Raw genomic sequence first — 14,696 nt, 5'->3', positions numbered from 1 at the left:
CTATACTTCTTTTTCCAATATATACTTTTGATAAACAGTGGGGTGTGAATGACAGTGGTGCAGCTACTATAAAAGCCATCATGCATTGGCAATACCGTACCATCTGCAGAGGAGAAAGTTAAATATTGCAAAAACTTTTCTCCAAGTTGGGGCTGATTGCTCATGATTTCGTATCATTCTATAGTCTTAAGAACTTATGGTAGATTTTTTGATGGTGGTCTAGTTACAAGTCCGGTAATATTTCCAATCTTCCATGAGCTATTTCATAGATAGCATTCCGGAAGTTACTTTGTCAATTTAATGTTGAAGTTTCTTTCAGTCATGATGCAAAATAGGATAGTAGTCATCCTTGATAATTGGTATAATTTACGTAAGTTGGAGAAGAGCCAGTATGGATCAGTTTTTTATGTCATTCAGCAATATCTTAACATTATACTTCTTCAGAAAAAATTTCCTTTTCCAAAGATTTGCAAGGCTTAACACGTACATTATTTTATTGCTGGTGCTTTTGCTCTCTCTTTGAAACATGAAAAGAAACTAATTTTCATTCTTTTATAGTAACCTTATTTGAATTCAGTCTTTTTCTCATACAGGTTTATGTTCATAGCAAAGTGATGATTGTTGTGCATTGGTTGGATCATCCAATATAAATGATAGTTGACTCAGAGGTTTGTGCTTTTGTTGTGCTTAGTAGTGTTGTACTTTTGTTTTTTTTTACATCCATGACCAAAACCTCCACATTCGACGTCGAAAAAATTTTGCCCGCAGTAAACTAAAATCCTGGCTCCGCCCCCGATGCAAAAGATATTAAAAGCTAAAGGGCATCAATTCATATGAATCACTCCCTACCCCTAAACATTAAATTTCTTACAAAAGAAAAGATGCCATGAATGCAAAGCAATTTCATTTTTTAAGTTACAACATTAAATTTCTAAAATTCATTCTGTATACTTTGTGAAAGTGCATAACTATTACAAGTACAATACATATTTGGATCCCATGAATTAAAGTGCATCAACGACTCAATTCTAAAGTCAAAACCGGAAATTTGAAGTCAACGGAGAATAAAAACATATATTGTTAGTCCCAGTTGTTCAAATCTTTTATTCGTTCGAGTATTTTGCAGTAAAATGCAAAATCCAAAGTGCAGAAAAATTATAAAACAACACAAAGAATTTTCGGACAAAGGCCCCGAGATTCGACGACCAACTAATGCCTACATCCCCGTTGAGCATCCATACGGATTAAGCTCGAATCCACTATCAAGAAAACCATATTAGGCAAAACCAAGTTACAAACATATGAGAGTACACTGTCGTTTCTCCGAATCACAAGAGGCCCTCAGATTTTAAACATAGATCTCACACATAGATAAATCTCAACAATTCTTTAAAAAGATTTCACACAGAAATCACAAAGTAAACCCACAGAAAAAGGGAGAGTTCGAAGAGGAAGAACGGCAGTTAAGAAAATGAAAAGTTAGGGTTGAACAAAATATCTCAAACCCTAGTTATATGAGGCATCTCCCATAGACCAATCCAACGATCACAATTATGCCACGCGGAGGAGATCAAGCAGAGAAAATACGACTTTATCAAGTCTAGAACCTTCAGTAAGTGTGTTAATATCACTGGGCCAGGTCATGCTAAATGTCAATTGGGCTCAAAGATTTCAGCAGCCCAAATCCTTACAATCTCCACCTTGCTGGAATTTTGAAGCTAGTTAAGTGGATTCGATCATAAACTGTTTTTCATTTGCTCTTTATTACCTTTTAACAAAGAATAAAAAATTAGTAAACTTCAAGATCCAGAAGTTTCAAAGAATCAAAAAATTTATTGATAGGTATTACCTTTGTACCTAAATCTGAAGGATTGACCTTGGTAGAAATTTTAACCAATTTTATATCACCCTTTTCTACAATATCCCTTATAAAATGAAACTTAACATCTATATATTTTGTTCTATCAAGAAAAACAGGATTTCTACTCAAGAAAATTGCACTCTGATTATCAGAACAAAACTCCACCTTATTTCTTATAACATCTAATTCATTTAACAGACCCATTAACCAGATTCCTTCTTTTATTGCTTCTGTGGTAGCAATATACTCTACTTCAGTAGAGGACAGGGCCACAAGTTTCTATAGCTGAGCTTTCCAACTAATACATGTATCATTTATCACATAGAAAAATGCAGTAGTTGACTTTCTATTGTCAGAATTTTCAGCAAAATCAGACTCTACAGAGCCTTTCAAACTTAAACCATTTTTATTAGTTTTAAACATAAGTCCTAAATTTTGTGTGCCCTTTAAGTATTTCATTAAATTTTTCATAGCTTCCCAGTGAAGTTCACCTGGGTTGCTCATAAATCTACTCAAAACACTCACAGCATAGGCTATGTCAGGTCTAGAACATACCATGGTGTGCATTACAGATCCAACTGCATTAGCATATGGTATGTGTAACATTCTTTTAAATTCAATTTCATTTTTAGGCGATTGATCAATAGACAATTTAATATTTGCAGATAGAGGTAAACTAACAGGTTTGGCATCATGCAATGAAAAGCGTCTAATTACCTTTTCAATGTACCCTTTTTGAGTTAAAAAACAATTTTTCATTTTGTCTATCCATTTTTATTTTCATTCCTAAAATCTTCCTAGCAGGTCCTAAGTCTTTCATCTCAAATTCAGACTTCAATTTTTCTTTTATAGAGTTCAATGCATCAAAGTCATTACCAGCTAGGAGCATATCATCCACATACAAAAGCAGATAAAAGAATTCAGATCTCTCATTTCTTTTGAAATAAAAACAGGGATCATATTCAGATTTTCTGAACTTAAGTCCTTGTATAAAAAGGTCAAACCTTTTATACCATTGTCTTGGGGCCTGTTTTAGGCCATATAAGAACTTACTTAATAAGCACACTAAGTGTTCTTTATTTTTAACTTCAAAGCCTTTTGGTTGTGTCATGTATATGGTTTCATCTAAAAAACCATACAGAAATGCGGTTTTTACATCTAATTGTTCAAGTTCTAAGTTAAATTGAGCAACAAGGGCAAGAAGTATCATAATTGAAGTGTACTTCACTACAGGTGAAAATATTTCAGTGTAGTCAATGCCCTCTCTTTGTGTAAAACCTTTAGCAACCAGCCTAACCTTATATCTTTTGTCATTTGAAGTATATTCTCCTTCTTTTATTTTGTAAACCCATTTACAATCAATTAGTTTGCAGTCTTTAGGTTTTCCACTAAGTTCCAGGTGTTATTTATGTACAGAGAACTCATCTCTTCTTGCATTGCTGCAACCCATTTAGCAGAGTCTTTAGAGGTGATAGCCTCTTCATAGCATTCAGGTTCCTTATCTAAAAATTCTTTATCTACCTGGTCAGACACATAGTCTGCAAACTGGTACCTAGAGGAAGGTCTAATAGTTCTTCTCTCTCTATCTCTGACTAACTGACAGTCTTGTAGGTCATGTGCAGGTTCTAATTCTTGAGAATTATCTACATTCTCATCATTAGTGTCTGACTGGATCTCAACCTGAGGTGTCTCCACCTCAATATGTATTTGTTCAAGGGAATTTTGGCTTGCAATATTTATTTCAGTCATAACAAAATCATTATCTGTAATTTTGTCTTTTATTATAGTCACCAAGACATGGGAAAACATCTTCATTAAAAATCACAGACTCACTTTTGATTACTTTAAATCCTTTTGCTTCCTTCAGCCAGAGTCTATAGCCTTTTACCCCTTCCTTATATCCTAAGAAAACACATTTCAGAGATCTTGAGTCAAGTTTTGAGTCAATTTGGTAAGCATAGGTTGCGCACCCAAAGGTTTTTAGATGAGAATAGTCTGGAACAGATCCTGACCATATTTGTTGTGGTATCTTATTATTTAATGAAGTGGAAGGACACAAATTTATCAGATAGCAAGCAGTTTTTACTGCTTCCCCCCAAATTTTTTTTGGTAATCCTGAACTAATCAGCATGCACCTAGTTCTCTCAAGAATGATTCTATTCATTTTCTCAGCTACACCGTTTTGCTGAGGAGTATAGGTGACAGTCCTATGTCTTAGTATGCCAATAGTACTACAGTACTGATTAAATTCAGTATTGTAGAACTCCAAACCATTGTCAGTTCTTAAAACTTTAATTTTCCTACTTGTTTGATTTTCTACTAAGGTTTTCCACTCCTTAAAGACTAAGAAGGTGTCTGATTTTGATTAGGAAGATCCAAAGTTTCCTGGAGTAGTCATCAACAGTAAGGAGGTAATATCTATATCCCGATGCAGTGGACAAAGGTGCAGGGCCCCATAAGTCACTGTGAATGTATTCAAGTATATTTTGAGACTTATGAGTGCCATGATTAAAGGGCATTCTATTCTATTTTCCCATAATACAATGTTCACAGAAGGTTAACTTCTGAACATTGTCATTCCCAAAACACCAGCTTTTGAAAGTGTCTTTAGACCTTTCTCACTAAGATGCCCTAGTCTTTTGTGCCATAGATCAGAATTATCTAGTTGTGTCATCAAATTCACAGCAGCATTCTAAATGACATCATCAGGATTTAGGATATAGATACCATTTATTTTTGGTGATTTGAATATAAGTGACTGATTTCTATTTAATTTTGTGAAGCCATCCTTAATTTCAATTTGATACCCTTCATCATCTAAGACCCCAAGGGATATAAGGTTCCTTCTAAGTGTTGGGACATATCTAGTATGATTTAGTCTTAGGTGTTGACCATTTTTCAATTTTAAAACAATGTTTCCAATTCCTTTTACTTGACAGGAATTATTATTTCCCAATTTTACACATCCACCACTAAGATTTGTGTAATTAGTAAACCATTTAATATTAGGGCTCATATGAAAGGAGCACCCTGAATCTAGAACCTAGTCATATTCAGATTTCTCTAATGAGTGCACATAAGATACCCCAATATCAGCATCTTCTTCCCTTTCATAGGAAGCAGCAATGGCTGAAGTGTCATTTTCTTGCTTAGAGCCATTTCCTAGGTCCTTAGCCTTTTTGAAGCAGTCTTTTATCAAATGACCAGTTTTACCGCAGTAATAGCATTTTCTATAGTTAACCTTTCCTTTGTATAGCTTCTTGTCCTTTCCTTTATTATTTCCCCATTTTTTCTTAGAGAAATTTTTATCTCTATTGTAGTTAGCTTGACTAAAGTTATTTAAACCTTTTATGGGAATTTTTGGATTGGACATTGATTTTTCAACATTTAAGGCAACTTTATGTTCAGATTTAAGTTCTAGATCTCTAGTCTTGAGTGAGTCATGAATGATTTCAACAGTTAAGTCACTCCTACCATATTCTAAGGCATTCTTAATGTCTTTGTACTTATCACCCAAGGCATTTAGAAGACCAACTACTTTCTGGTCATCAGAGATCTTTTCTCCACAATTGGTTAAATCTTGTGTGATTTTATTAAACCTGTCCAGATTTTCTTCTAGGTCTGCAGTAGGGTCAAATTTATGACTGAAGAATTGTTTCCAGAGGAAGCACTTATTTGGGAGAGACTTAGAAACATATTGTTTTTCTAAGGGTGTCCACAACTCAACAGCAGCAGTAGTAGTTCCTATCTTTCTAATCACAGAGTCAGATAGATGAAGAAATATTGTACTCTATGCCAATTCATCTTGCTCAGTTTTTCTAACTTCTGACAAAGTTTCTGGTCAAGATTCATTAATTGCTTTAACGCATTTTAATTGCATTAAGAGGGCTTTCATTTTCTGGCTCCAAAGAGTAAAATCCCCTTTGCCATCCCAATGTTGAATATCAGTTTTAGTGGACATATTGTTTAAGTATAGCACTATAGTATTTTAGACGAGTTAGGCAAGATTTAATTCCCCAAAAATTGTCACAGTTTATGCAGAGCACAACAGAAATATATTGCATAAAACAGTTCACACTCAATAAACTTCTTACTTGACAATTTATTCTTGCAATAACAAATAAAACAATTTCTTGCCTAATTATGTAAAATGTAAGTGCATACACAAAAAATAATTGAATAATGTCAATTTCAGATTGTTGACTAGTATTGTGAATTCCTATACACTAAATTTGAGATATGCAGAAATTAACATAAATCGCAGTACATAGAAAAATTATGCCCTAATGGATTTCTTCACCGTTCCTTAATTCCCTCAGATTCTAGGGTTCTCGCATGAAACCCTAGACAAAGGAAAATTAAGGGGGTTCGAAGAAATCCCTAACTTAACCCTAATCAAGATTCAGTAAATATTTAAATTTGGATAAGGTATAGATTTCACCAGATCTGCAGTTTATTTCGAAGAGTACCAATCTGTTTCCACAGATCTGCTCAAAATTTAGATCGAAGAGATTTCCTGTACAACAGAAACAGATCTATTAATTTTTTGATAGTTCTAAGCACAATCGTGTTAGAGAATGCAAGATTTGAACAATAATATTTTGAAAAACGAATTTTAGCAATGGCTCTGATACCACTGTTAGTCCCATTTGTTCAAATCTTTTATTCATTCGAGTATTTTGCAGTAAAATACAAAATCCAAGAGTGCAGAAAAATTATAAAACAACACAAAGAATTTTCGGCCAAAGGCCCCGAGGTTCGGCGACCAACTAACGCCTACATCCCCGTTGAGCATCCATATGGATTAAGCTCAAATCCACTATCAAAATACCCATATTGGGCAAAACAAAGTTACAAACATATGAGAGTACACTGTCGTTTCTCCTAATCACAAAAGGCCCTCAAATTCTATACACAAATCTCACACAGAGATAAATCTCAACAATTCTTTAAAAGGATTTCACACAGAAATCACAAAGTAAACCCACAGAAAAATGGAGAGTTCGAAGAGGAAGAACGGTAGTTAAGAAAATGAAAAGTTAGGGTTGAACAAAACATCTCAAACCCTAGTTATATGAGGCGTCTCCCATAGACCAATCCAACGGTCACAATTATGCCACGCATAGAAGATCTAGCAGAGGACGCATTTTGGAGTTAAATTGCGTTTCAAGAAAACACGACTTTGTCAAGTCTAGAACCTTCAGTAAGTGTGTTAAAATCATTGGGCCGGGTCATGCTAAATGTCAGTTGGGCTCAAAGATTTCAGCAGCCCAAATCCTTACATTTATAAGTTAAGAAATTGGGTATAACCTCTGAATATGAAATGTCGATGGAGAGGTGAATGGGAGACGTGAAAACGAAGAATCCGTGAGGGTAGAAGAAGGCGAAGAAGCTGCCAACGAATATTCCAACGGCTATTGCGGCGGCAATCCTGGATCTTCGAATAGATTGGCCGCTGTCTTTTCTCATCAACGCAATCATTTTTCTTTCAGATTGATTGCTACTGATTTATTCACTAAGGATCCGTTTGATTGCAATGATGAAATTTGGGTGGAAAGAAAACGAATTTCAAAGAATTGAATTGTCAAGAACTTAATTTAGTGAAAATTATCAATTAAATGTGCTTAATTGTTATTATTTTTTACTTGAAAAATGTTGAAATTTTTTATCTTTTGATATTCATTTGACTTTGTTTTTCATGAAAATTATCAATTAAAGAGATAAAATTTGTTATTATGGATAGAATTTGCTCCAATTGCCAAAAAAATTAAATTAAATTAAAAAAATGTTGGGAAACCGTGAAAATTGATTTTCCACAAAATCATGGAAAATCCATCACATGAGAGGGGGGAGGAAAATAAGTTGTCAGGAAAATTTTTGCCATCAAACAGTCCCACAAGGGTGGAAAATGGAAATTTTTTTCATAATCCACGGAAAATTACTTCTATCAAACAGCGCCTAATATCACTGGCATGTGGAAGAAGAGTAACAATCACAATTTTGCTCCTTGGGCGGTGGGAATTTTCAGGAACTGTTTGCCACAAAACGACGTCATTTTAAATGCAGGAAGAATAGCCTTTGAAGCTTCACGCAATAAATGTTGGAAATTCGCACTTTTCGTCCTCATCTTTGGAAATTATAATATATTTACCCTCCACTTTTTTTTCTTTTTTTTTTAACATAATTCATTCTCAGCCTTTCAATTGTATAGAAACAATTGTCACTGTTTATGGATCAAAACTTTTGTCACTGTTTATGGATCAAAACTTGAGTGATCCATCTGGAATGAGACTTGGACAAAACCAAATGGAGGTTGGAACATATCGACATTGAAAAAACAGTTAATAAAAGTAATGTATTTAAACCTCATTATTACATGAAATCCACAATTTCTATCAACTTTTCAATCACATATTTCATAAACTTTTATTAAAATCAACTAATTTTTTATATTAATATCTGCACCAACCAGCCTCTTAATAGACCAAATTTGACAAATTATTTATTGGGTCACACCTAGAGAGCCAATTTGGCATCCCTAACTAATCTGTATTATGCCTGAAATGCTGACTTTCAAGAACATACTAGGAATGATGATTCTTCTTCACTTGATAGACAATGATAGTACTATATAAGACCTCAGACAAGATTTTAATTTCTTCTTGTTTCTCAATTACGTCCTCTCCCATCTATTGCAATATGCATAAACATGTCACAACCGTAACTGTGTACATTACCATAAGACGTCTCAAGTATACAAGCGAGACACTCAATTACAAATCCGTAGAAGAACAATACAAGGAAAGGTACGACAATGCGCGAATGATTCCGGAACTTATTGAAATCTTACAGAGTATATTTGCATTTGACTATCGAATCATCTGGCATATCCTAGTTATAAGGCGGTCGTCATTCTTTATCTTCTGATTCTGAAGTCTCTACATGCTCTAGCGGGCCATCAATAGCAGCACCACTTATTTGTCTTTTCCCTGGGTTAATGATATTTTGAACCATATGGCTAGCTGATCAACAGGAAAAGGAAATAAACTATCAATTTGTAATAATAATGTAACAGACTGAAGATTAAGGAGAACAGATTTTCAAATTAACTTATCAAATGTCATGTAAAGCACAATCAAATCATAATAAATATCATGATGTTTAAATCACTACCTGACTCCCAAATCTTCATAAGAAACGTCCTCGTAAACTCTATTTCTGTATGACGGGCACTGACAAATTTAGCCTGCAAATCAAAGCACGAATAAAATTTCAGATTTGGGAGGTCCATTTATTTATTTAGCATTATTTTTTTGGTAACCCAACATGAAGTTGTTTATTTTCCTTTCCTTTTTCTTTGGCCAGGCTTCAGACAGGATCAACAGTATTATATGGACGAAATGAAATTTTATTAGATGAAATGGGGATCATGATGCACTCGTAAAAAATGAAAAGTTTTAAGGTGGGATTGAATAAGCATTATCTGCCATATATACATACAGGATAAGGTATTTACCATTTTGCCATAGAGGAAACCCATAAGTTGATCGAGTCTGCATTGATGTCTTCGGAGAAAAGGGCGCAGGAGATTTATATAAAAGTGCCTTGCTCCCTGCAAAAAATAGTAGTGGAAGTGCTTGATGTTTTAGTAAAACCTGCAAATAGAAGGGTGCAGTTGCACACAACAACGTCGAAAAAATAATCATATAATGGTAAAAATAATCACTTTGGTCTATTACACGCTCAGTTATTATTCAATTTGTGCAAGCAAAAGGAAATATTCAAAAAAATGACTAAGAGACTAGCACCAGATTTGGTATCAGAAAATTCGCTTCCCAATTACCAAATCACCATGCATAATTCACAATTTGCTCTGGGCCTAAACAAAGCAGCTAAATTTTTGTGCTTAACTCCAGCAAGCAAACTTTCAATGTGAGCAACAGCTTTGCAGTCTATATAAAATTAAACCCTTCGACACCAATAAAAGCAGAAATTTGGAAATGCAAAGGGCAGCATGGTCTAATCGATTTAATAAACGAAAAACAGGTCAATTCATTGAATCACAGTTTTCTGAATAGAACTAGCAAGTAGCAACCTCAGACTCAAATTTGAGAGTAAATATGTGATTACCACAGAAACCAAGGAAAATTTACTATAAGCCTTATCCCAAGATGGTTAAATTCTATGCAAAAAAACATCATAAGAAATCAAAACTCACATCATTTTGATTAGCTTATCAGTAAATAGAAACTCCATCTGCTTGCTATAATAAAGATAATTCCATTGTCCAACATTAATAGACGTCCATTGCAGAATCAAGTAAAAATATGTGGTAAAGGGAAAACATTAATATTGCAACTAGAAACTGAAAGCACTGACAAAGCTTACGTCAACAGATGGCAGTTGAAGCCACACAAGAAATGCAAGCTTCATATGATAGTAAAAAGGAAACCTGAAAGTTGAAGTCATGTCACTTCAGTAAAAGCTAACTCCACCTGATGAATAACTAATCTAAACTTACAAAGCTTTCAACTTGTGTGGGTGTGGAGGGCAAAAAGGGGATGGGTGGGGATAAGAAATTTACTTTCAAAACAGTACCTGCAGAGAAATTTATCTGTGAACAACTCGACAACACTAAAAGAGCCATACGCTGCAAGAGATAAAGTTTAGTCAAAGTCAAGAACAGGGAAAGCCATTAAATGAATGTGTGATCTCAGTTGGACCAAACCGAATGATATTTGGTAGAACCAGACACCCTAATGCTTACAACATGTTAGCTAGAATCCAGTTTAGTTCAATGAAAGAGTACTACAAGTCAGGTATGCAATTTTACAAGCCAATTTAAACTTCGTGATTCTGGTAACAATATCTTGAGATAAATCATCGAATATCTTCAAACCAAGTCTAGCTATCGTATAGCAGTACGTAAAATAACAAAGACCATGATATCTGAACTTGCATCATAACACATGTTCATAGATAAGTTCTCCTATGTGGTTTCGGAAATAACTTCAACAGTAGATGTGTTACTTTCATAATTGTAGCATTTCAATACTAATATTTGCACATAGCATAAGGAAATTTCAACAGCCTTGCTAACCAGCCCAATACAAAAGCCACTTTCGTTGCTCATCTTCCTCTCTTGATTCAATGGCCTTAAATGTAGAATAAACAGGTAAAACAGTCCCCACAGAAAAGCTGCAGAAAATGTGCATAATCAGTCATCAAAATGTTGAAGCTTAACAGATAATATGAAGAATTAATTGTAATGTTATCTCTTAGCTCTAAAATTGCAAAACTTCGTGCATAAGCAACACAAAGCAATGACGATAGTGTTATATTTTAGCAGTGTCATTAAAAATAACAAGTGATGTGACAGGAATATAGAAGCATAATATGCATGCGGAGGACTTATACCCATGCAACATCAATATCATTCGAGATACACGCATCATCATAAAAATGAGAAATAGAAAACGAGGATTCAAAGAGCTTTTTCTTAGGTGATAATATGTGAAAGATTGAAAGCTCACCAGGCGGTTTGGATAACAACATTAGAACCAAGGGGACAAAGAAGCGCTCCTAACCCCACCTGCATTGGTTATAGTTTGATGCCAGCATAAATCATAACTCTGGATGCAAGCTACATTGTTAAATTACAGAGAGCAGTGGCCATCAAGAACTAATAAACGACCAATAACTTTCAATCGCCACACCCAAAATGAAAATTATTACACCAAACTTTAGGATTAGAATTTAGAGTACAAAATCTTCTGCTAGAGCCACTCAAACTCAGGAGCTTGGAATTGTGAATTGAAGAGGAAAAAAATCACATTTGACTTGACTTAACCCAATTCAAATTTTAAAATACGAATCCTCTACAAACAAACACTCCCATTGATTTTAATTATTCGAGTAGTTTATTCTCAACACATTTTTACACCAAATTCGTAAAAAAGAAGCCTCCCAAATAGCTAATGGTAATTTGAATTGATCCAGTTGAAATTGATTGCATATTTCACATACATAAATTACTGAATTGTTCGGCCATCCAAGGTAATAAAAAAATTTCAGCTTAAATTCAAATTTAACGCGGGGTCTACAATAAAAATATCTAAATTACGATTTGAAAAGAAAAACGGGTTATAGCCCTTTACCAGGCCCCTCCTGGCATTACCAGGGCCCTGGTAATGTAGCAGGGTTCAAGAAAAAAATTACTCGTTCAACGTCAAAGCGTCAAATGAAACGCACCTCGCTGCGCATGTTGGATCCGAACATGGCCATTGTTTAGCGAAAATCTGATTCAGAAATGAAGCGCGTTTTCTTGATTTCGATGTTTCAAACATCAGCATGAAGAAACCAGTCTTTAATTTGAGACTTTTTCGAGAAGAGCTTCCGACTACTTATAAAATTGGTAATTTTATTTAGGGGAAATTACGGTCTCTAACCTTTTAATTTTTGAAAACTTGACCCTAGTCTTTCCTTATGTCCCACAAAGTTTCAAATCTTTCAAAAATATGCACATGAGGTCAAAATGGATGAAAACCGTCCATTTAATCGTTAATTGACTAATAAAATTAAACTTTGACCAATTTCGACTAATTTAAAAGGTTAACCTTGTTATTTAACCCAATAAAACAATTAAAATAAATAACTAAAACAAAATAAAAATAAAAGGAAAAAAACTAATCATCTCCCACCCCACCTTCGCTTCTAAGCCACCTTATCAGCTGTAGTTGCAGATACAAATGTCGTAGTCGGACTAAATACCTCATCCAAATCAATACTCTCAACACCCTCCTGGTCATCATCACTATTACTCTGATCACCAAAAGTGGAGCTTGCCTAACCTAATTCCTCGCTTTTTCACGAATCAAGGGCTCCTTTTCCTCCAAAAACCTAGATGAAGAACTTCGCAATTCTTCTCCTAGTTCGGATTTCAATTCAAGTGTAGCAGAGTGGGCGATTCAGAGATTCTCATCACAAAAATCAAAGATTATAGAAAAAAGCTTAGCTAGTAATAATGAGAAAATTACTCCAAAAATTACTGATGCATATATGGTTGCGAATTAGCCATAACTAGAATTAATAGCGATACTAAGGAAATAAAGTTTCGCAAATTAGTGCAAAATATTGGGGTTTGAGATAGCGATGACCCTAGAAGGCTAGAACTAGAAATGGAATGCAAGTATGAAGAGAGGAAATAGTGGCCAACGGCCGATTGACCCGACCATTTTTTCAAAACGGCCTTTGGCCAAAGAAAAAATTAAAAAAAAAAAAAAACAAATGCTGAAAATGCAAACAAAAGCCAAATGATCGAAAATACTCTCAAATAAAAAGAAGAGAAGGGGAAAAAAAGAGAAAAAAAGAAAAAGCAAAATCTCATTACTAACACCGAACAATCGAGATCGGAGTATCGTCGAAGATCGCCAGTTCTCAAAGGGTTTAGCCTTTTCTTATTCTTCATTGAAATATTTTTTGTTGTTGTGAATGTTTGAAATTTGAAAATTTGTTTATTGAATATGTTATGAGTTAAAAACAAAGTTAAAATGGAAGAAAATATCGAATTTGAGGTTGAAATGACTCAAAAAAATGAAAAAAAGATTGAAATTAGCCGAAAATGGAGTTTTCCGACGAGCGGTGAGTTCTCGTCGAACCGAGTCTGGAGCGTCCGGATCCGGACCACCGTACAGTTCATAACGGACCATGGTCCGACGGGCCGGCCCGACCCACACTTTTTTTTTTTTGGGAACAAAATCAAGAATCTTATAATTTTTTTTAAAAATTTCTAATTTAATTCATTTTCCATAATTTATTTTTCATTTTCATTTTATTCTTTTAATTCTCTTGCTTTAATTTAAGGGAAAATTGCAGCAAAAGCTCCAAACCTATGAAATATTAGCAAACTTTTCTCAAACCTTTGATTTGTTGCAACCGTCATCCCTAACCTTTGCAACTGTTGCAGGTAAAGCTCTTTTGAACGGTTTTCATCCACAATTCCATTAGTTGACCAAAAATTTAACTTTGACCATATTTTAAATATTTTAAAAAGGGATAAAAGAGTAAATTTTCATTTATCACATTAAATAAAAAAACACACACACACACAACCCTCTCTAGCTCTCTTCTTCTTCCTCCCCCCACCTCCACCGCAAATCCCAAATTCCACACCAACCACTGCCACCGCCACGAGAAATTTTTCATTGAACAAAACCTAAAAAAATGGGGGTCCCATTCACCAGAATCCAGATAATAAGATGAGTTCTTTTTTTCCCCCTCAGCATTCAAAAAAATTTGTAGTGAGAGTGTCGTTGAATGGAGCCAAGAAGGAGTCGTAGGGGGAGAGGGGATACTGCGCACCATGTTCGCACGCATCCCTATGGGCTCTTCTTCTTCTTCATCTTCCATTATCTTCTTTACCCTTGTGTATTTTAATTGCTATCTCACTACCCTACGCCTTCCCTAATTAAATCAAGCAATGAAGCAAATTCTCTAAAAGAAGGTCTATTCATGTTAAGTCAAATACGTTGTTTTCTCGACTGGACTTTTAGGGATTCTGTTTATATATTTCATTTTGGGGGAAAAAGGAAATGGATCTGTGTCCTTTTGTACGGTTAACTGTAGAGAATTTAGCGTTGAAGATTCCGGTGCTATCCAAGTTGGCGAGGTCAGTGGTGCATCCCTCATTCTCTTCGTGTTTTTGCAAAATTAAGCTCAAGAGTTTCTCGTTACAAACGGTGGTAGTGACGTACAATCCGCCAGAGAAAACCCAGCTCCTTGATGGAAACCAACAAATACTCGCCGCTAGTTTCCACCTTAGCAAGTCTGATCTTGA

At 34.8% G+C, this 14,696-nt stretch overlaps 1 protein-coding gene and 1 pseudogene across 2 annotated transcripts; both read right to left on the bottom strand.

The window, feature by feature from the left end:
• The window catches only part of LOC111411467, a 4,462-nt pseudogene extending 1,995 nt beyond the window's left edge, over positions 1 to 2,467 (bottom strand).
• Positions 2,468 to 8,500: 6,033 nt separating this feature from the next.
• LOC111410667 (HVA22-like protein k) lies at positions 8,501 to 13,014 on the bottom strand. 2 transcript variants are annotated; one of them, XM_023041121.1, is made up of 8 exons: positions 12,113 to 13,014; positions 11,395 to 11,453; positions 10,962 to 11,059; positions 10,460 to 10,511; positions 10,250 to 10,313; positions 9,378 to 9,473; positions 9,035 to 9,107; positions 8,501 to 8,883 (listed from the first exon to the last, which is right to left on the bottom strand). In XM_023041121.1, exons 1-8 carry the CDS (start codon positions 12,143 to 12,145, stop codon positions 8,771 to 8,773), a joined length of 588 nt encoding a protein of 195 aa, XP_022896889.1. In that variant the 5' UTR covers positions 12,146 to 13,014; the 3' UTR covers positions 8,501 to 8,770. The 2 variants fall into 2 exon arrangements, with proteins under 2 accessions (XP_022896889.1, XP_022896890.1); XM_023041122.1 differs by having other exon boundaries at positions 11,395 to 11,504; positions 12,113 to 12,240.
• Between the last annotated feature and the right edge of the window lie 1,682 nt (positions 13,015 to 14,696).

This window comes from Olea europaea, chromosome 15 (assembly GCF_002742605.1).
Source record: "Olea europaea var. sylvestris chromosome 15, O_europaea_v1, whole genome shotgun sequence".
NCBI lineage: Eukaryota > Viridiplantae > Streptophyta > Magnoliopsida > Lamiales > Oleaceae > Olea > Olea europaea.
This window is presented reverse-complemented; position numbering and strand designations above follow the sequence as displayed.

Coding starts and splice junctions, on each gene's coding strand:
- LOC111410667 (XM_023041121.1), bottom strand. CDS start 12,145: ATGGCCATGTTCGGATCCAACATGCGCAGCGAG. Junction 11,060..11,394: donor GTTGTTATCCAAACCGCCTG/GTGAGCTTTCAA, acceptor CATTTTCTGCAG/CTTTTCTGTGGGGACTGTTT. Junction 10,314..10,459: donor ACAGATAAATTTCTCTGCAG/GTACTGTTTTGA, acceptor TTCAACTTTCAG/GTTTCCTTTTTACTATCATA.